Source organism: Monodon monoceros, unplaced genomic scaffold, assembly GCF_005190385.1.
Source record: "Monodon monoceros isolate NGI ecotype Baffin Bay Population unplaced genomic scaffold, NGI_Narwhal_1 Super_Scaffold_12, whole genome shotgun sequence".
Lineage (NCBI taxonomy): Eukaryota > Metazoa > Chordata > Mammalia > Artiodactyla > Monodontidae > Monodon > Monodon monoceros.
In genome coordinates, this window is record NW_021703768.1 from 110677051 (window position 1) to 110698206 (window position 21156).

Sequence of the window (21156 nt, forward strand, 5' to 3'; positions counted from 1 at the left end):
TTTATTAAATTTGCCTGTCAATACATGTATGCCTATCATACACTGTATGCCTGTCATACATTCTGTATGGAGCCTTAAAATGATGTTTTGAGAGTTTATTTACAATCATTGAAAGCAACGGTTCTGTAAAACAGGTAATTACAGCTCTTTAAGCTCACAACATACATATATTTAAACATTTAAATAGAAGTCCATTTTCTTCAAAAGTAATTTTCTACTGCTTTTTCATAAAAATATAAAAAGACAACATCTGTAGTTTTAAAAAACCTATATTTAACCCAAATCAAGATTTTTCTACAAATGATACCTCTTTCCAAAAAGTTTAAAAGACATCACAAAATAATGTGATGTTAAACCAAATAATTTCACCATGGCCTGGTACTTTACTTTTAAGAAATACTGTGCAGTATTTCTTTTTAAATTTTCATGCTAGATTTCAACTGTGTATATGCTATGTCAACACACCAGATTAATCCAAGTCATTCATATTTATGCAGTAGACTGTCATATACGACCAGTTACCATATGAACTGTCATACCACAATTGCAAAATGGTAAAAGGCAATCTTTATGAAAACTTAATATTTTAGTAAAAGGCAACCAACATCACTCTAATTTTCTGTAAAAATTACCTCTCTTCCTCCTACCATTTTTTTCCCCTTTGAATGGTACCTTTTATAGCATATCAACACACAAAGGTATTTATATCACTTTTACTTAAGTTAGCTTTTTTTTTTTTTTTTTTTCCCCAGTACGCGGGCCTCTCACTGTTGTGGCCTCTCCCATTGCGGAGCACAGGCTCCGGACGTGCAGGCTCAGCGGCCATGGCTCACGGGCCCAGCCGCTCCGCGGCATGTGGGATCTTCCCGGACCGGGGCACAAACCCGCGTCCCCTGCATCGGCAGGTGGACTCTCAACCACTGTGCCACCAGGGAAGCCCTAAGTTAGTCATCTTAAATGACTGTTTTCTTTTCTGATACAATGAATTTATCAAAAGGCACCAAGATTAGAGTCCTATGTAGTTTCAGAATTTTGTTCCTTTTTAAGTTCCTCTAGAATAATTTTTGTCATAAAAGGGTAACTTTAAGAACCAGAAGAAAATGAATGATACAACACAGTAACTTAAAACTTGTACCATCCAAAAGGTATAAATTTATTAATAGATTCCTTGAACTCTTCACTTAGGAGAAGAAGTCAAAACAACTTTCTGAACATAAACATAAAAATAGAGCACATTTATTAACAGTAGGAAAACTCTAAGCTTATAGAGTTATTAAATCTTACATAGTAACATACAGCCAAAAGCATTAGAAATTCACTGTCACATAGATATTCTGATGCATTATCCTGAAAACATGTCTGATACATAGCACTAACATGTAACAAAGTATGGCATTTATTTCACAGGGAGAAAAGATAGGTTTCATCACAAAAAGATTTACTAGATTTCAGCTTTGATTAATTTTAGAGATATATTTTAAAAATAAAAAAAAACAAGATTCACCCCTAAAATAAAAAAGTCTTTATATATATAATCCCTTATTAATACTCTTTATGCTCTTACAATGTAAAACATTTAGAAACTTTTGAACTCTAAAAATTTTGATCAGTTAACCTATTTGGTCTTAACACATTCTAAATTCCCTTCTGAGAATCGCATTAATGTTTTTAGTCCATCAGTCCAACATGGATGGAACAATTCTATTTCTTTTTCTTCTTCTTTGGTGGTTCATCCTCAGAGCTACTATTTGTGCTGCTGCTGCTGCTACTGGAAGAGCTGGAATCTGAGTCTGAATCTGAGGACGAGGAAGAGCTTGTGGAGGAGGCTGAAGATGATGAACTGGAGGAGCTTTCATCAGAGTCACTGTCCTCTGAGGAGGATGAGGTAGAGGTCTCTTCACTCTCTGACGAAGAATCACTGGCTGAACTGTCACTGCTATTGCTACTGGAACTAGTTACACTCTTAGACCTATTAGACAATTATATGCATGAGAAGCTGACATTTAATAGAATGTTTAAAAGCAATTTCACTTGAGTATTATGTATATATATATATACTGAAGCTTTGCTAGCATGTTATCTCTAGATTTGATGTTTTGAGGATTGCCTAACTGTAATACCCCTACCGTGCTCACCCTGTCCCCCCAACCACAAGGTCTTTTACTACAGCAATTTAACTCTCTTGGATGGAGTCTGAGATAAGTGTACCTACTATACTATGCTCCAGAGTGAATGATGTTAGAATAAAGTTGCAGTTTAACAACTGCATGAGGTTTACTTAAACCTCATGTAGAGTGGTAAATGCTTCATAACCTTAACTACTTTATACCAGATACAGCTGGTCAATAATTTCTTACCACTCTAATAACATTTCCTAATCTAAGACAAGAGAAATTACTTACTATTTCCAGGTATAAGGACTCTAGAAAGTTGGAGAAAAAGGATAAATGAAGGAAGAAACTCCAGGTAAACAGAGGAACATATCAGAAAACAGGATGATATTTAATGATGAATTGCAAACAAGAGACTTCAGATCCAAATCTTTTAACTATTATTTTAAAATCACACACCCCATCCCTCCAACTAGTATTATATATTATCTATATAATACTAAAGCCACACATACCTTTTTTTCTTGGTCTTTCTTTCTACATTAGTTTCTCCAATGCTGATAAATGTGAAGGGGGGAAAAAGCTCCTGTTAATACAGTGATTATAAACAGCTCAAACGCTTCTGCTATCCCCAAAACTTTTTTCATTGGAGAAACACTTTGTCTTTTATAACATGTACTGAGAGTCCAGTGTTTATTGCTATAATCAAGAGGAAAGTTTCCTGTTGCAGGTGTATATGGTACATACAGTCAACTTAACCAGCACTTAAGCAAGACAAATGTTATCAACTGTACTTTAGAAGCGAGGTTAAGTTAGTAGTTAAGATGACCAAACGCACCAATTTGATTGTTTTTTAGTTTTTTCCCAACTCATCTATTTTATTTATTCATTCTTGGCTGCACTGGGTCTCCTTTGCTGTGCACAGGCCCTCTCCAGTTGCAGCGAACAGGGGCCACTCTTCTTTGCAGTGTGTGGGCCCCTCACCACGGTGGCCTCTCCTGCTGCGGAGCACGGGCTCTAGGTGCGTGGGCCCCAGCAGCCATAGCACACAGGCCCAGTAGTTGTGGCTCACAGGCTCCAGAGCGCAGGCTCAGCAGCTGTGGCGCACAGGCCCAGCTGCTCCGCGGCATGTGGGATCCTCCCAGACCAGGGCTCGAACCCGTGCCCCCTGCATTGGCAGGCGGACTTCCAACCACTGTGGCACCAGGGAAGCCCCTCTTTTTTAGTTTTGAACTTAGATCGACATGGCTAAATCGACTATTTAGTGAACAACAGAACAAAGCAAGGAATAGCACAACAGCTGTAATTTATAATTTGGCTTTCTAGAATGGTATTATAAATGGTCATTTCATATAAAAAAAAAAAGCAACCTTTACTTTAAAAAAACATTTCTTAATTGATTCACTTTGCTGTACACCTGAAACGAACACAACATTGTAAATCAACTATACTCCAATAAAAATAAAAAGTAAAAATAATAAAAAAAAAATTAAAAACTGTTTCTTGTGACTTCCTTGGCAGTCTAGTAGTTAAGACTCTGTGCTCCACTGCAAGGAGCCTGGGTTTGATGCCTGGTCTGGGAACTAAGATCCTGCACGCCGCGAGGAATGGCCAAAAAACAAAAACAAACAAACAAACAAACAATTTCTTTTTCTGCATGTCCCCCAAACGTTCAGTTATTTACTGCTCAAGAACCAGAGACTTAATACTTCAAGACTGTGTTCCCTCACATTATTTATAAAGAACAAAGTCTGGAGATTTCTGAGTGAAATACACAAATGGCGTGCTGCTATATAGCTGCCAAACAACATGCATACTAAATTAGGCTTTCAAATTACAGATTTACTTCTATTACTATATACTGTCCTGTAAATTTAACATTTTTATATTCTGAACTTCTCTATATTTCCTAGATAACATTATATCCTTATTTCCTGGGTCCCCAAATATAAATATGTATTTATGTAAAGCTGTTTTACATGATGGAATTACTTACTGGAGAATTGTAATTTTTGCAGTAAAATAAGTGGTAGAAGTACATTTGTTAAGTCACACCACAAGAACGCAAGATCACTGAAATTCACACACTTCCATAATTTTATCATTGAACCAAAAAATCAGCAGTCTTTACGTAACAGAGCCAAAACCAAAATTCATGTAGTTCTATGTATTTTTAAGACCAAGATAGTTGTGTAATACAACTAGAAAAACAAAAGTAAATGTTGATATGAAATTATTCATAACTCTTATATTTTATTCTTTAGGACAGAGGTCTTCAAACATTTTTTGCTTACATTCCTAATAAAAGAAGTTTGAAAAATTATGTTTTTCCCCTCAAAGGGTATAAAGTCTGGCATATTATATATTAAATATTGGTATTTTAAAAAGAAAATCGTTACATCATTTTGGTAACTGTAAATACCACAAAATTGGATATGTATCATAATTAATTTTAAAAAAATAAATGAACAAGCTTATCTTTAACAACTGGTACTTTTACACTGTCCCTTTTCCTCTTTGAACTTGAATTTTTATTCTCCTTTCCCCACAGAATGTATCTTAATATATTTTCATGCCTGAAAATTTTAGTGATCACTTACATTTCTCTGCAGTAAAAATATACACATAACTTAATATTGTATCTTTTAATTACTTGTGATCATAAGGTTTTAAAAGTGTTTAAAAATTCTGAGTTGAATTACCATTATCATTACTACTATACAAATTGATTAAAACAATGTAAAATATATTATAAATTTTAGTAACTATTATACATTAAAAAATTTCACTGGAACTGTACCTCTTAATGAAATGGATTTTTTTTTTCTAGCTTATGTATCCACGGATCTTATTGCTTGACTATGACAGGGTTCAGTATCAATTTAATTCCTATATTTAACTTTTACAGATTTAACCCCGAGAAAGCTTGTTAACCTGAACAGGTAGATGGGAATAGAAAGAGTTTTGCTGTAGCAATGTCACTCAGTTCTCTGAATTCCTCCCATGTTATATTCCACAAGTTACGTAACGATGTATCATTAAAATATACTTTTAAATTGACAACTCAATTAGATCCTCCTTCAATTTTGCTGGGAAAAAAAATTACAAAAGAACTTGCTCCCAATACTTTGGGCCTTTTACTTTCTTACAAACACCAGTATTTTGAAAAGTCTCTAGGATTTTATACATGAGCACAATATACCAAGGTAAGATTAGAGATAGGCGAGAGGTATGCCTTTCTTTTGTGAAATTAGAGAAGGGTAGGCAAGGTCTCATACAGATTTATCTTTGGAAGAAACATATATGAATATTGATAATCTAGAAACTGATTACCTGTCTATTCCTGTATAACCCTTGAAGAGTCTTCCTGTCCACAAACTGGAAGACTGTTGCCTGGAAAATCCAGATGTTTAAGACACTATTATATTGCTAACGGTCCTCATGAAGGTGCTACTTCTAATATGCAGCACTAAGTAGACCTGACACCTCCCTGTTTCAGTTTCTCTGAAACACATAAGCTTACTTATTTCATGGGAATTTGAAAAGCTTTATTCAAAGGGCATAAAAGGATAAATAACAATTTTTCCCTCCTACCCAGTTCTCCTTCTAGAAAAGAACCACTATTATCAACCATTTATATTCCCCCCCAAAAAAGCTCCATTATTCCTTTTTTCTTCCTTTTTAACATAAATGATAGTATATTATATATACTGTTCTCTATCTTGTTTATATACTTAGTATAAGTATCTTGGGTACTTACTTTGGATATCTTTCCATATCAGTTCATATAATCTACCTCATAGTATTCTGCTGTCATTTCATTGGCAGTTGAGGCAAGAAAAGCAAACTGATTAAGAGCATGGACTCTGGAGACTGGCTAGTTGGTTTAACACTTAACTTTTCCACTTACTTGCTGTGTGACACTGAGCAAGTTACTGAATCTCTCCATGCCTCAGCTTCTTCATATGTAAAATGGGATTATAATAGTACTTACCTTAACGGTATAGATGTGATGGTGAAATAAGCTAATAATTGTAAAGACCTTAGTACGGTGCCTGGCACACAGTAACACTCATTAAACATTAGCTAATATTACAATATAATCTAAATCTGGATAACCACCATAAGATATTTAGTCCCTTAATAAATTTTATAAATACAAATAAATATTCCTTTGGATACCATATGTAACCTTACCTTTGCTGTAATAATAATCTGTTTTCTTTTTCTTTTAAAGCTTTCTTTAGTTCTGCTGTTCTTGAAGGCCTATGTAGGTACTTTCTTTTTCCTGTGCATTCATAAGTCCAATGCCCAAATTCCAAGCATTTCTGACATCTTACATGTTGTTTATTTGCTTCACTGCAGAGTAAAAAATAGAATACAGGCCTTAAATTTTTGACCTGACATTATGAGAAACATAAACAATATAAGCATAAAATGATGCTTATGTAAAGGTACAATCCAAAAATAAGCATCATTTTACACTTTAAATTATTTGTTAGATTTAATTACAAAGCAATATAGTAAGTGGTTAAGAGCATGGACCTGGGAGTTAGACAGAACTGAGTACAAATCTTCTTTCCTCGATTCCATTCCAGTAATGGCAGACTAGGTAACTCAGACCAACTCTTCAGCTCAGAACTAGAAAAGACAGTCAAAACATTTTTAACAATGTGCTCGAGGTATCAGAGAACTAACAAGAGATTAAAGAATAACCAAGCCAAGATATGGCAGAAGCTGGAAATCCAGAGTGGTCAGTCCTATGTTTAAGTCAACACTTGTGCTGGGGTTTTTTCCCAACTCAGGAGGGTAAGCAAGCATCACTTATAAGGAGCAAGGGAGACAAATTATGCATTCAGAGTTGGGACTCTGAAGGGCTTTACTCTAAGAATAAAGCAACTGCTTATCAAGTGCAGCCCAGCTTCTAGTCACCTAGGAGACTAAGAAAAATCTCAGTCCCTGAAATTGAATTAAGGTGTAGCAAGTGAAGAAAAATAGATAAAGGAATTAGAAAGGAAGAAATAAAATTGTCATTCCTTACTGATGATGTATCATGTAAATGGCAAATCCAACAGACTCTACAGATAAAAAAACTTTTTTTTGGCCCTGCCATGCGGCATGTGGGATCTTACTTCCCCAACCAGGGATCAAACCCTTGCCCCCTGCATTAGGAGCGTGGAGTCCTAATCGCTGGATTGCCAGGGGAGTCTCAAAACATTTTTCAATAATTAGAATTCATAAGTGAGTTTAGGAAGGTTTTATATTGGGGTCAGTAAACTTTGTCCATAAAGTGTCAGAGAGTCAATATTTTAGGCTTTGCAGACCAAGAGGCAAAATTTAAGATATTACAAAGGTATTTATATCACAAGAGAGAAAACAAATTTCTACAAATATTTTATTAATGAAAATATTTCAAATAAAAGAGGTTTATTAATGAGAAGAATGGAATTCTTTTTTATAAGATAACATTTCACTCAACTGAGGTTCAAAATTAGTGTTCTCTATCATCAAATTGATCATATATATACAAACATATGTAAAAAGCATTCTTGGTTTGCAAGCCTACAACAGGCAGCAGGCAGGATTCAGTGGACTATAGTTTGCCAAACTTTCTATTAGATATTAGGTCAACACATAAAAATCAATTGAGTTTCTACTTAACAAAAACAGTTAAAAATAAAATTTTAAAAGGTGGTATTTATGGGCTTCCCTGGTGGCGCAGTGGTTGAGAGTCCGCCTGCCGATGCAGGGGACACGGGTTCGTGCCCCGGTCCGGGAAGACCCCACATGCCGCGTAGTGGCTAGGCCCGTGAGCCATGGCCGCTGAGCCTGCGCGTCCAGAGCCTGTGCTCCGCAGCGGGAGAGGCCACAACAGTGAGAGGCCCGCGTACCGCAAAAAAAAAAAAAGGTGGTATTTATAACATCCTGAAAAATAACAAGCACTTATAAATAAGTGGAAGAAAATATGCGCAAGAATTCTATGCAGAAAACAAACATTACTGAGAGAAATTAAACATCTAAATAAGTAGCTAAGTAAAAGGATTACCATGTTCATAGACTGAAAGACTCAATATTGTAAAAACTGTCCATTCTCCCCAAACTGATCTATAGATTCAAAACAATGCCAATCAGAATCTCAACAGGTGTTTGTTTGGTATGGAACTTAAACTTATTCCCTAAAGTATATATGGACATTCAAAAGCCCAAAAATAGCCAAAATACCCTTATAAAGGAACAAGTAGGGAAGACTTAGATTAAAAGAAATTGACTTGTGGTGATCATTTTGTAATGTACGGAAATACTGAATCTCTTTGTTGTATACCTGGAACTAACGTAGTGTTGTAGGTAAATGATATTTCAAAAACAAACAAAAAAATCATAAAAAAAAGAGTTCAGATTTGTGGTTAACAGAGGTGGGGGATAGGGGGAGCAGCAACCAGATGAAGCTAGTCAAAGGTACAAACTTCTAGTTATAAGATAATAAGTACTAGGGATGTAATGTACAACATGATTAATGAAATTAACAGCTGCATGTTATACGTGAAAATTGTTAAGAGAGTAAATCTTAAGAGTTCTCATCACAAGAAAAAAACTTTTTTTCTTGTGTTTCTTTAATTTTGTATCTGTATGAGATGATGGATGTTCACTAAACTTATTGTTAACAGTGACTTCATGATGTATGTAAATCAAATCATTATGCTTAAACTTATAAAGTGCTGTACGTCAACTATATCTCAATAAGACTGAAAGAAAAAAATAAAAGACAGTGACTTATGATACAGCTATAATAACTAAGAATGTGAGATTGGAGCAAATATATACAAATATGCCAGTGGAACAGAACAGAATGTCCAGAAATAGACTAATGTATACATGAACAATTTATGACAACCATGGCATTAAAGAGCAGTGGGGGGAAAGGTTAGATGATAAATGATGTAGGGACAACTGGTTATGCACATGGTAAGAATGGTAAAAACCATAAGCCAACAATGATTACAAACTTGGTCAAACAATAAGGTTTAAAAGATAGTATAAAAAAAGTGACATATTTGAGTTAAGAATTCTTAAAAAACAAAAACAAAGCACTAAGACTTCCCTGGTGGCACAGTGGTTAAGAATCCGCCTGCCAATGCAGGGGACACAGGTTCGAGCTCTGGTCCGGGAAGATCCCACATGCTGCGAAGCAACTAAGCCCGTGCGCCACAACTACTGAGCCTGCACTCTAGAGCCCGCAAGCCACAACTACTGAGCCCATGTGCCACAACTACTGAAGCCCGTGTGCCTAGAGCCCGTGCTCTGCAACAAGAGAAGCCACCGCAATGAGAAGCCTGCGTACCGCAATGGAGAGGAGCCCCCGCTCATCGCAACTAGAGAAAGCCTGAGTGCAGCAACGAAGACCCAACGCAGCCAAAAATAATAAATAAATACATTAATTTTTAAAAAAGCACTAATCATAAAAGATGGATAAATTAGAATTACTAAAATTAAGAATTTTCAAAAATTAAGAATTTCTGTTCATCAAAATATACTATAAAGAGAGTGAAAAGAGAAGCCAAAGAGTGGGAGAAGATATTTGTAACACATTTTGCCAACAGCTTCATCTTAAGTAAACAAAGAACTCTTATGACCGATTCACTTTGTTATAAAGCAGAAACTAACACACCATTGTAAAGCAATTATACCCCAATAAAGATGTTAAAAAAAAAGAACTCTTATGAATCATTAAGGAAATTATGTACAATAGAAAAATAAGATAAAGTGGAAGATGGAAAGGCAGTACAAAAATGGGATTGGGAAACAAATTAATAAAAACATGAAAAGGTACTCATTACTAACCTAAGAAAAAGCAAAAACCACTATAGTTGAAGAAATGCATACTCTACAGTCCAGCAATTCCACTTGCAGGTACTTACACAATAGAAATCTACAAAAAACTATACCAGATAACATGTGTAAGAATATTGGAATATTGCTTCCCTTTATGTATCTTTTAAAAGTTTTGAAATAGTCACAACCTTATAGAAAAGCTGTTAAGTACAGTTCAAAGAACTATTTTTCCTAAATCATTTGTGAACTGTTTTTGCTGAGCCATTTGTAAGTTGCCAACCTGATGCCTCATCACACCAGAATACTTTACTGCATGTTTTCTATAAATTAGGACATTCTCATATACACAATGTAACCATCAAAATCAAGAAGTCAATGTTGATACCTTCAAGATCCCATTTACGTTTAATCTTCAGACCCCATTTAAGTTTCATCAAATATCCCAAAAACATTAGCAAAATCCAGTTCTGCATCAATGTTGCACATGTTGTCATGTCTCTTTAGTCTCCTTCTTCTGGAAGAGTTCCTCAGTCCTGTGTCTTGCTTTACATGACCTTGACACTTTTTGATGATTACAGCCAGTTATTTTGTAGAATGTGCTTCAATTTGAGTTGGAGGATTTGCTTCCAAGTTCACTCATGTGGCTAACGAGAGCCTTCAGTTCCTCGCCTGCTGGCCTCTCCATAGGGCTGCTTACAACATGGATTTACCCAGGGAGAGTGACCAAGATAACTCAAGAAAGAAGTCAGTCTTTTATCACCCAATCTTGGAAATGACATACCATTACTTTTGCTATATTCTACTGGTCATACAGACCAACTCTGGTACTCTCTGGAAGAGAGTACACATGAAGCAGGGATCAACTGGAGATCATCTTGGAGGCTGGCTACAACATCTGATATCTCTATGATTAGATTCAAGCCATGTATTTTTGGCAGGAATATAACAGAAATGTGCCGTGTTCTTCTCACTGTATTCCTGTCAGGTGACACAAGACTTCAGTTTGTCTTGTTACTGATGATGTTCGTTTTGATCCCTTCATTATGGAAGGTCAACCAGATTTTGCAATATAAAGTTATTTTTTGTCCTTTTGTAATTGAGGTGGTTTTAAATTATGTCCACAAATTCTATGATATCCTTACTTCAAGGGTTGGAGCCTAACTACCCTCCCCTTAAGTGTGGCTAAGACTTAGTGACTTGCTTCTAACTAACAGAATAAAGCAGGGTGATGGAGCGTGACTTTAAAGATTAGCTCATGTAGCTGCCATGTCATGAAAACACTCAAGCAGCCTCTAGGGAGGCCCACGTGGTGAGGAACTGAGGCTTCCTGCCAACAGCCCTGTGACTAGCTATCTTGGAAGCAGATCCTCCAGTTGTGGTCGTCTTCAGATGACTGCAGCCCCTGGCAACATCCTGACCACAAACATGTGGGGAGAACCTAAGTCAGAACCACTCAGCTGGGACTTCCCTGGTGGTCCAGCGGTAAAGAAGCCGCTTTACAATGCAGGGTACGTGGGTTTGATCCCTGATTGGGGAACTAAGATCCCACATGCCGCAGGGCAACTAAGCCCGCACGCCACAACTACTGAGCTCCTGCGCCTCAACTAGAGTTCGCGAGCCGCAAACTACATAGCCCATGTGCTCTGGAACCCACGTGCCACACTACAGAGCCCATGTGCCCTGGAGCCTGTGTGCCACAACTAGAAAAGAGAAAACCCACGTGCCACTAGAGAGAAGCTCACACGCCACAACAAAAGATCACGCATGCCTCAATGAAGATCCCGCGTGCCACAACTAACACCTGAGGCAGCGCCCCCCCCCCCAAAAAAAAAGAAGAAAGAAAAAAGAACTACGCAGCTAAGTCACTCCTGAATTCCTGACCACAGAACTGAGATGTTTATTGTTAGAGTCACTAAATTCTGGGGTAATTTGTTATACAACTATAATCAATATCTAATAAAGCAATTAATAAGTATTTTGTGGGTTGGTATTTGAAAGTACATAAATATCCTGCTCATTAAATTTTTAGTTCATTTATTCATCTATCAGTATGAAGTCTATTTTTCTATTTTATTGAATGAGTTACTATCCATTACCATGATTTATTTTGATGCTCAGATTGCCCTAGATTTGGTCAGTGGGAATCCCTCCATGTTGGATTCTGTGTTCTTTTGACATTGTTCCTTCATTCTTTGAGCACTTCCTTGCTTTCTGGTACAAAAAAAATTCCAGGCTCATCTTATACTTTCCCTGTCCTAAAATCAGACCTTTCCAGGCCTGAAATCAGCCTGATGGAACCCTGATGACATTCAGAGTCAAGATCAGGGCACACATGTGCTCACTGTAACTGGAATGTTGCTGCTCCCAGTTACCCTCAGTGGACGGAGCTAGGGAACAACACACACATTACTATCCATGTATCAAATACACACATTTACAGCTATATTTAACTATATATTTTGAAAACCATGAATTCATACCGATACCTTTAATTCCAATTCAACTTCACAGAATTTACTCTATTTTCTCCTTCCCCATACCTACTCCTCCTTCAGTGAGAAATCTGGCTCCCATTATCCTTAACAGATTTACTTATTTGGTCAATCTGTCTTATGAAACCAATTGCCCATTGTTGCCCCCTCCCCCTTACAGGTGCCCTCTTTATTCCACGTGGGCTCTGGTACTCTGCCCTTTGCTGTCCTCCCACACTCCCCATGTGAACATGCTCCTCACCCTGCTTGGGCTCTGACTTCCACTGCCAGGCCAGTCCACCTCACATGAACTCATTTCTCTTTCTATTTAGACTGTGCCACCCCATATCAAATTATACCTCCCCTCCCCCATGGAGACATTCTCCCCACTAGGGTGACAACTTGTGTTAAATGGCCCTCCCTGTGTGGAAACCCCCCTCACTCTGCTTGGGATCTGGTGCCCTGCATGGGATCGTCACTCAACTGGATGCCCTCTGCACCCTGCTGGCGCTGCACGCCAGTTCACGTCCCTATGTGGATGCCCCAGTTACTCCCCTTCAGCTCTAATACTCCAGTGCCAAGTCAGTACTCTGCATGGATCCATACCACCTCATGGCTTTAGGACTGACTTGTTCAAGTAGGGAAGAGGAAGAACTATAATAATATTCTTAACAACAAGATTTGTAAAATCCTCAAAATTGGAAATAATATCAAAGAAGAATGGATGATCTGTGGTATAGAATACACTGGAATACTTCATAGTGATAAAAATGAACAAATTCCAGCCTAATATAACTCAGATGGAGCTTAGATATAAGAAGCTAAACTCAAAAGAATCTAAATTGTCTGATTCTGTGTAAAGGTTAAAGACAGGCAAAATTAAACTCTAGTGAATAGTTAGATGGTAAAAGCACAGAACAGAAGCAAGTAAGTAATTACCATAAATGTTGGGATAGTGGTTACTTTAGGAAGGAGGGAGGAGGTTGTGATTGGGAAAGCTTGGTGGCATCTAGTATACTGGCAATTTTTTATTAAATACTTGATCTGGGTAGTGGTTACATGGGTTAAGAATTATAAAAATTGAAAAAAAAAGAAAAAAAAAGAATTATAAAAATTACCTATTAAGGACATATTTATGTTGTCTGAACTTTTTTGTAGATGTGTTATAGTTCACAACAACAAATTTTTAAAAAAATCTTGGCTCTTTCACTACACAGCTTTAGGCTCATTAGCAAGCTAGTTTTTGAACTTCAGTTTCTATTCTAAAAAATGGGATAATATCTACTTCACTAGGTTATTGTGAGAATTAGATAAGACCATAACCGTGGTTTATACTTACTGTGTGCCAGGAATTTAGCTAAGTACTATTTATACATAAATACATCTAATCCCCATGACAACCCAATGAGTTTGAGAACAATATCCCCATTCTACAGACTGGGATGTTTGTATAGAAAGCAGTAAGGAATCTGGCATAAAGTAATAGACAAATAAATGGGAGTTGTGAATATCAATGCACACATTAGGCTAATCAATTATCTGGACTAACGATACATGGCAATTTAAATTTTCTCAAAACATGGTTGCATGATGGGATGCTGGGTTCTTAATTTCGACCTAGAGCAGTCACCTTTTTATCCCTGGAGAACACATAATTGGTGGTCAGTAAATGTTTCTAAAATGACTGACTGTTTAAATAGGCAAGGGTTTAAGAGGACATATATTGTTTACAGTATGCTTTTCATTAATGAATTCCCACATCATCAGCCAGCTTCTGTAATTTTGACAGTAATTTATTTTTAGCATTTGTTCAAAAATTAAGCCAATCCTAATGTGAAGAACTAATGTTTCAAGCAAGGAAATACTACTCAGTAGTAGTTTTTTTTTAAATAAATTTATTTATTTTTGACTGCATTGGGTCTTCGTTGCTGAGCAGGGACTACTCTTCGTTGTGGTGCGCAGGCTTCTCATTGAGGTGGCTTCTCTTGTTGCGAGCACGGGCTCTAGGTGCACAGGCTTCAATAGTTGTGGCACGTGAGCTCAAGTAGTTGTGGCTCGCTGGCTCTAGAGCGCAGCCTCAGTAGTTGTGGCGCACGGGCTTAGTTGCTCTGCGGCATGTGGGATCTTCCCGGACCAGGGCTCGAACCCACGTTCCCTGCATTGGCAGGCGGATTCTTAACCACTGCGCCACCAGGGAAGTCCTGAGTGGTAGTATTGAAAGATAATAAAGAAGAGTCAGCTTTTTACCTAGTAATAGTTCATAAATTTCAGTAAGCAACTGCCAGAACCATGACTATAACTTCAGAGCTTATCTGAATGTGTAATGTAGCAAATTGTTAAGGCTATCAATAATAAAACACTCTATGGACTTAATATTAAGTTGCCCACTTTTCAGGCAAAAAGAACCACTAACACACTTAATATATACACAATTGTGATACGCATTCCGGAAATAATAAATTCAAAAACATTAAAGGATAATTAGTAAAAGATGTAAAATCATGACTCTCACATAAATATAAAGTGAACACATGTCAAAGGTTTTATTTAATCATTAATTAATAAGGGAACCAGTAAGATGTTGCAATTGATTCAAAACAGAATCCAAACAAGACACATATATGAGCAATCAGGAACGCAGGAAACGAATTTACAGATAGTTAAAAACTGGTCAAAAAAAACACAACTGGTCAATAGACACAGGGCAAGAATCAGTTGTACTGTCTTTTCATGGGTAAGAATCTTTTCTACCAGCTTTCTACAATTTACATAGTCATTTAAAAATAGCTCAAAGAGGGCTTCCCTGGTGGCACAGCGGTTAAGAATCCGCCTGCCAATGCAAGGAACATGGATTCGAGCCCTAGTCTGCGAAGATCCCACATGCCGCGGAGCAACTAAGCCCGTGGGCCACAATTACTGAGCCTGCGCTCTAGAGCCCGTGAGCCTCAACTACTGAAGCCCACGTGCTTAGAGCCCGTGCTCTACAACAAGAGAAGCCACCGCAATGAGAAGTCCGCACACCGCAACAAAGAGTAGCCCCTGCTCGCCGCAACTAGAGAAAGCCTGCGCACAGCAACAAAGACCCAACTCAGCCAAAAATAAATTAAAAAACAAAACATATATATATATATATATATATATATATATATATATATATATATATATATCTCAAAGACAGTGAGGCACAGGCCCTCACAGAGTCACTAGCCAGGACAGGGAATTAGACAAATCAGCCAGTAATCTTCTTTATTTTTTAATCCATTTCAAAGCCTTTCACAATATTTCCTAACAATGAAAATATGGAGGAGTGTGGAAGCCTCTCAGAATCAAGGAAATAAAGTCTTCTCCAACTCATAGTTTGTTTTCCCAATATTAAGAAACTTATAACCTGAGATCCCAGCCATTAAAAATATTATCTACCAGCACTGTGGAGTTTGCTTTTTGTTGTTATAAACAAAACATTCACCAATATCTAAAGCCCACCTATGATATTCTAAACATTAACACCCCTAAAAATACTTAAATCTTCCAGATAGAATACTGAATGAGGCACACCTATAATTTCAAAATAAACACAAGATCAGCGTTTATTTCTTTTCAAATGAATACCCTATTTTTTTTTGGCGGTACGCGGGCCTCTCACTGTTGTGGCCTCTCCCGTTGCGGAGCACAGGCTCCAGACGCACAGGCTCAGCGGCCATGGCTCACGGGTCCAGCCGCTCCGCGGCATGCGGGATCCTCCCGGACCAGGTCACGAACCCGTGTCCCCTGCATCGGCAGGCGGACTCTCAACCACTGCGCCACCAGGGAAGCCCTGAATACCCTATTTAATAATATTCCATTTCTATATCCTAAGCTAAGGCTTAAGGAAGTGTTTTAATGGTACAGCCTTTTTGGGTGAAACCACTTTCTTTGATACCATTTCTGTCAGATTGGCAAAGCTGCTTTTTAAGCCGATTGTTGGCAAAGATGGAGAATGCGCACCATAAGATACACATTCTTAATTGCTGGTAAGAATGTAAGTTGCAGATACTTTCTGAAGGGCTATTTGGTAATATGCAACAAAAATCTTAAAAATGTACATACCAAATAAACAAAAAATATAATATAAATGATGATTATCTACCTAGAAAATCCCTAAGAATCCAAAATGGAGCTATTAGGACTACTAAATGAGTTTAATAAGGTCACAGGATACAAGGTCAATATACAAAAGTCAATATACTAGCAACAAACAGTTGGAAATGGAAACTTTAAAAAAATACTATTACAATACTTACTTTTACCCTTGTTAAATTTCTTCTTGTTAGACTCAACATAGAGTTCCAGTCTGTCAAGACCTTTCTGGATTGGGATTTCGTCATCCATTGTATTAGTTATCCCTCTCAGCTTTGTGTTAACTGCAGGTTTGATAAACACGCACATGTGTCCTCATCCAAGTCATTTATAAAAATGTTGACAAGACCAAACTGAGGACCAGACTCTGCAGGCCACCATGGGATACCTCTATATATTTACTTAAACCCATTAAACAATACTCTTTGCCCATGATGTTCAACTGATGTACCTAATTGTTCTGTTTTCACAAGAATATTGTGAGACTTTTCAAGATGGCTTTTTGAAATCCAAATACCTAAAAGGCAAAAAGGGTATCAATCTGTAATGACTTGATACCTGATGGTCTTGGCTTTTCTTTCTGCATGTATTTAATAAATCGAGCCAGAATTTTGGCTGGAATGGATATCAAGTTCGCTGGCCTGGTTTGTGGAATCTACCCTTCTCACTTTGAAAATCAAAACAGCATTTGCCAATTTCCAGTCCTTAAGCACGACTCCTGTTTGCCAGGGGTTCTCAGATTACCAGCAGCAGTACAGCCATCTCACCTGGAAAATCTCTGTTATGCTGGGGAGCAATCACGTGGGTCAAGTGCCTTAAACACATTCAGAGTGGAATAGGGCTCTATAACTCACTCCTCAAGTATCTTCTCATGCTGCATATAATTATATGTGAGTGAAATCTGATTCAAAGTTAAGTCCCTGAAAGATCTGCTGAATGAAAAGTTCAAATTTCCCCCCTTTCCTCCTTTAGTCCAAAGACTTTTAAAAACAATGTCAATAGTACTTTCTCACTTCTCATAACTTGTAGTTTAAGACTTGTTCTTATGGAAGTGCTATATGCTCTTTATAAATAAAATTAAATCTTTTTGATGAATATAAAATGAAAAGTAAAGGCTCCTCATCTGCTTTCCCCCCCAAAATATTCCAAATCCTCCTGGACTCCCCTTGCCTCTAAAGGCCCTCCCTCTCCAACTCCCTGGGAATTGTCCCGACAGTCTGCAAACCATGACAGGTTTCATGATACACCATGTTTTCTTTCCAGTAAGACTAGAAGCTCCTAAAGCTAAGATTGTCTTTTACTTCTGTGTAGCTCATGTACCAAATACAAGCATACTGCAGAAATGGAACATTTGTTTAACTGTGTGATACTCCAAAACTTATGTTAAAAGCACCAGAAGTCTTACTTTCACTTCATATTTAAGTGGACATTGGTTGGTTTTGTCAATCTAGCAATCATTACCTCCCCTGACCTACCCACCCATTCATTTATTTTTATTTTATTTTATTTTTTTTCCACCCATTGGTTTATAAGGATCCATTCAATCATCCTGGGAAGAGAATGAGGCCCAAGTCAATCAAAGCTTCATAATCCCATAGACATGGTTCAGGGTAGGGTATGTAACCCAACCTAAACAATGAGATGCTATCAACTTGAAGCTGAAAGGATATAAAGGACCCTAGATACTGCAGCCATCTTAGGACCAAAGGAGTGATCCAACCAAGTATGGAACCAACACCCAAAAGGGCAAACCTGAGAGAGATTAGACCCTGGTGACATCATTTACTGCCCATCTATTAAGTATTACTGTTACTCCATTCCTGATCTCAGAACCATATGACTTCAAAACCTTCTTCCTCCACCAAGCATACTACTAATTCATTCTGATTCCTTAAGTCTTTATCCTTATGTTCAAGGAACCTCATCAGGCATGAGAGGTAGTCTGATGAAAGGGAGAAGAGAAGGATCAGGGCTCTTAGAATAAAAAATATAAATATAAAAAGAAATACAGGGCTTCCCTGGTGGCGCAGTGGTTGAGAATCTGCCTGCTAATGCAGGGGACACGGGTTCGAGCCCTGGTCTGGGAAGATCCCGCATGCCGCGGAGCAACTAGGCCCGTGAGCCACAACTACTGAGCCTGCGCTCTAGAACCCGTGAGCCACAACTACTGGGCACACATGCCACAACTACTGAAGCCCTCGCACCTATAGCCTGTGCTCTCCAACGAGACATGCCACCGCAATGAGAAGCCCGCGCACCACAAGGAAGAGTAGCCCTCACTCGCCGCAACTAGAGAAAGCCCGCGCGCAGCAATGAAGACCCAATGCAGCCAAAAATAAATAAATAAATAAATTTATTTATTTAAAAAGAAATATAAATATACACATTATAGGAGACTGTGAGCAATATATTATTAACGGGCAAATGGTGATGCCGTGAAAAGCTGACAGAGTGAAAAAGTGTTGGACGTTGTTTGGGTATGCAGACTGGTAGAAGAAAAAAAAGGTTTCACAAGAAAGGGGCATCTGGCACAAACTCCTGCATTATCTGTTCACAGAAAACCTCTTGTGCTATTCTCTCTCGCTCATTATCCACAATGGCCAAATTTCGTTTCTTAAAAACTAAGTTCTTTGCTGTCTCAAAACAATTATGCTAGTCTGGGTGCTCTTTCCCCAAATCCTCTCATGACTGGTTCCTTTCTCACATTTCCGATCTCTGTTCAAATGCCACCTCTTCAGAGATGCCTTTCCAGTCCAACCAACCTAACCTGTACCTTTTTCTCTTTCCATCACCTCTTATTTCCTTCAAAGCTCTTATCATCAACTGTATTTACTTAAAATGCTTAGTTTATCGACTCTTTCCACCAATAGAATGTAAGCTTCCTGAAAGCAGGGATTCTGTCTTGAACACCTCTTTTTACTTACACCCAAATACCGGCATAGAGCGATAGGTAATGCATAAATTAATATTTGTTGGAGAATGAATGGCAGAAAGTGAGACGAGAGCTTGACAGAAAAGTCAGGCTGTTCCTAGGGAAGGCGATAGGAATGGGGCAGGAAAAGCCAGTGGGCTGGAGGTTGCACAGGAAGCTGAAGGTTTACGTCGGCGAGAGTAGGCGGTGTTGGACGAGGGCTACAGGCTTCGCCCGGTCACGCGTGGGGTGGGCGGCCGGGTTGGCAAAGGGGCATAGAACTCTTAGCGACCAACTCCTGGGCGTTCCCTTCGCGGGAACCAAACACGAGACTCTCTTCAGGCACCCCTAGGTCCCGCCCAGCGGTCTTACGCAGCCGTCTTCCACGAAATCGCTAATCCACAGACATCAAACTTACCGCCCCGGCCCGAGCCCCTCGCGGGCAGGCGACGTGTGAGAAAAACGTCCAACCTCCGCAGGGCCACGCTGAGGATCCCACACCGACCCCGCATACCGGCGCCCGCTCACTAGCCGGCTGACGCGCTTCTCCCCGCCCCCAGCCCGCCCAGCGGCCCGACTCCGGCCCTAACTTACGCTTGTCTCCGGGCTATGAGGCGATGCATGGGAGTCGCCATCTTAGCGCGGCTGAGGCCTGCCGCGCTGGGTTTTGGGAAACTCCTCAGAGGGGGCGGGGACTTAGAACCCCGGAGGCCGTAGGCGTGGGCGGGACCAGTCGGGCCTGGAGAGTTAACGGGGCAGCTTTTGGGGCAAGTAGTGGTTAGGGCCTGGTCTGTTGTGTTTCCTGTGTGCGTCTGTAGTTTGAGGGAGAGGAATGAGGCAGGTTGATCGGTCAGAATGAGGGATTTTAAGGATGGGTCCACGTATATTGCGTGGAGAGGCAGAAAAGAACATTCTCGAATGAGGGATCCATCTATCCATCTTTATATACAAATGAATTTATATATATATATAAATATAAATGAATAAAACTGCATTGTTCAGGACACTAGAAGTAGTTTGGATAGCAAAATAAAAAGGAATGAGTTCAACAAGATTGGGACCATCAATTGAAAAAGAATGACTTTAGGACTTACCTGGTGGCGCAGTGGTTGAGAGTCCACCTGCCGATGCAGGGGACACGGGTTCGTTCCCTGGTCCGGGAAGATCCCACATGCCGCGGAGCGGCTGGGCCTGTGAGCCATGGCCGCTGAGCCTGCGCGTCCGGAGCCTGTGCTCCGCAACGGGAGAGGCCACAACAGTGAGAGGCCCGCGTACCGCAAAAAAAAAAGAAAGAAAAAGAAAAAGAATGACTTTAGCAAATTATAAAATGCAAATATATGTTGCTTATATTTTTCATAATGATGTCATAAGGCTATATAGGTAAAGCTGCTTTTTCAACTGGAAAAAGATTATACAAATATTCTTTAAGGATATTTTAGTATTTAGTGTCATAGAAATTTATTCTCTTAAATCCAGTCTTTGAAATATAGATAACTTTTTTTAAACATCTTTATTGGAGTATAATTGCTTTACAATGTGTCAGTTTCTGCTTTATAACAAAGTGAATCAGTTATACATATACATATATCCCCATATCTCTTCCCTCTTGCGTCTCCCTGCCTCCCACCCTCCCTATCCCACCCCTCTAGGTGGTCACAAAGCACTGAGCTGATCTCCCTGTGCCATGCGGCTGCTTCCCACTAGCTATGGGTTTTAT

General features: G+C 38.8%; 1 protein-coding gene across 3 annotated transcripts; it reads right to left on the reverse strand.

Moving 5' to 3' along the window:
- Positions 1-381: 381 nt before the first annotated feature.
- Positions 382-20569, reverse strand: ZCCHC10 (zinc finger CCHC-type containing 10). 3 transcript variants are annotated; one of them, XM_029218745.1, is made up of 6 exons: positions 20534-20569; positions 20034-20251; positions 6657-6752; positions 6309-6470; positions 2627-2668; positions 382-1969 (listed from the first exon to the last, which is right to left on the reverse strand). In XM_029218745.1, the coding sequence occupies exons 2-6, from the start codon at positions 20072-20074 to the stop codon at positions 1702-1704; spliced, it is 609 nt and encodes a 202-aa protein (XP_029074578.1). In that variant the 5' UTR covers positions 20075-20251; positions 20534-20569; the 3' UTR covers positions 382-1701. The 3 variants fall into 3 exon arrangements, with proteins under 3 accessions (XP_029074578.1, XP_029074579.1, XP_029074580.1); XM_029218746.1 differs by having other exon boundaries at positions 20034-20178; positions 20534-20548; XM_029218747.1 differs by lacking the exons at positions 6657-6752; positions 20534-20569 and having other exon boundaries at positions 20034-20392.
- Positions 20570-21156: the final 587 nt, after the last annotated feature.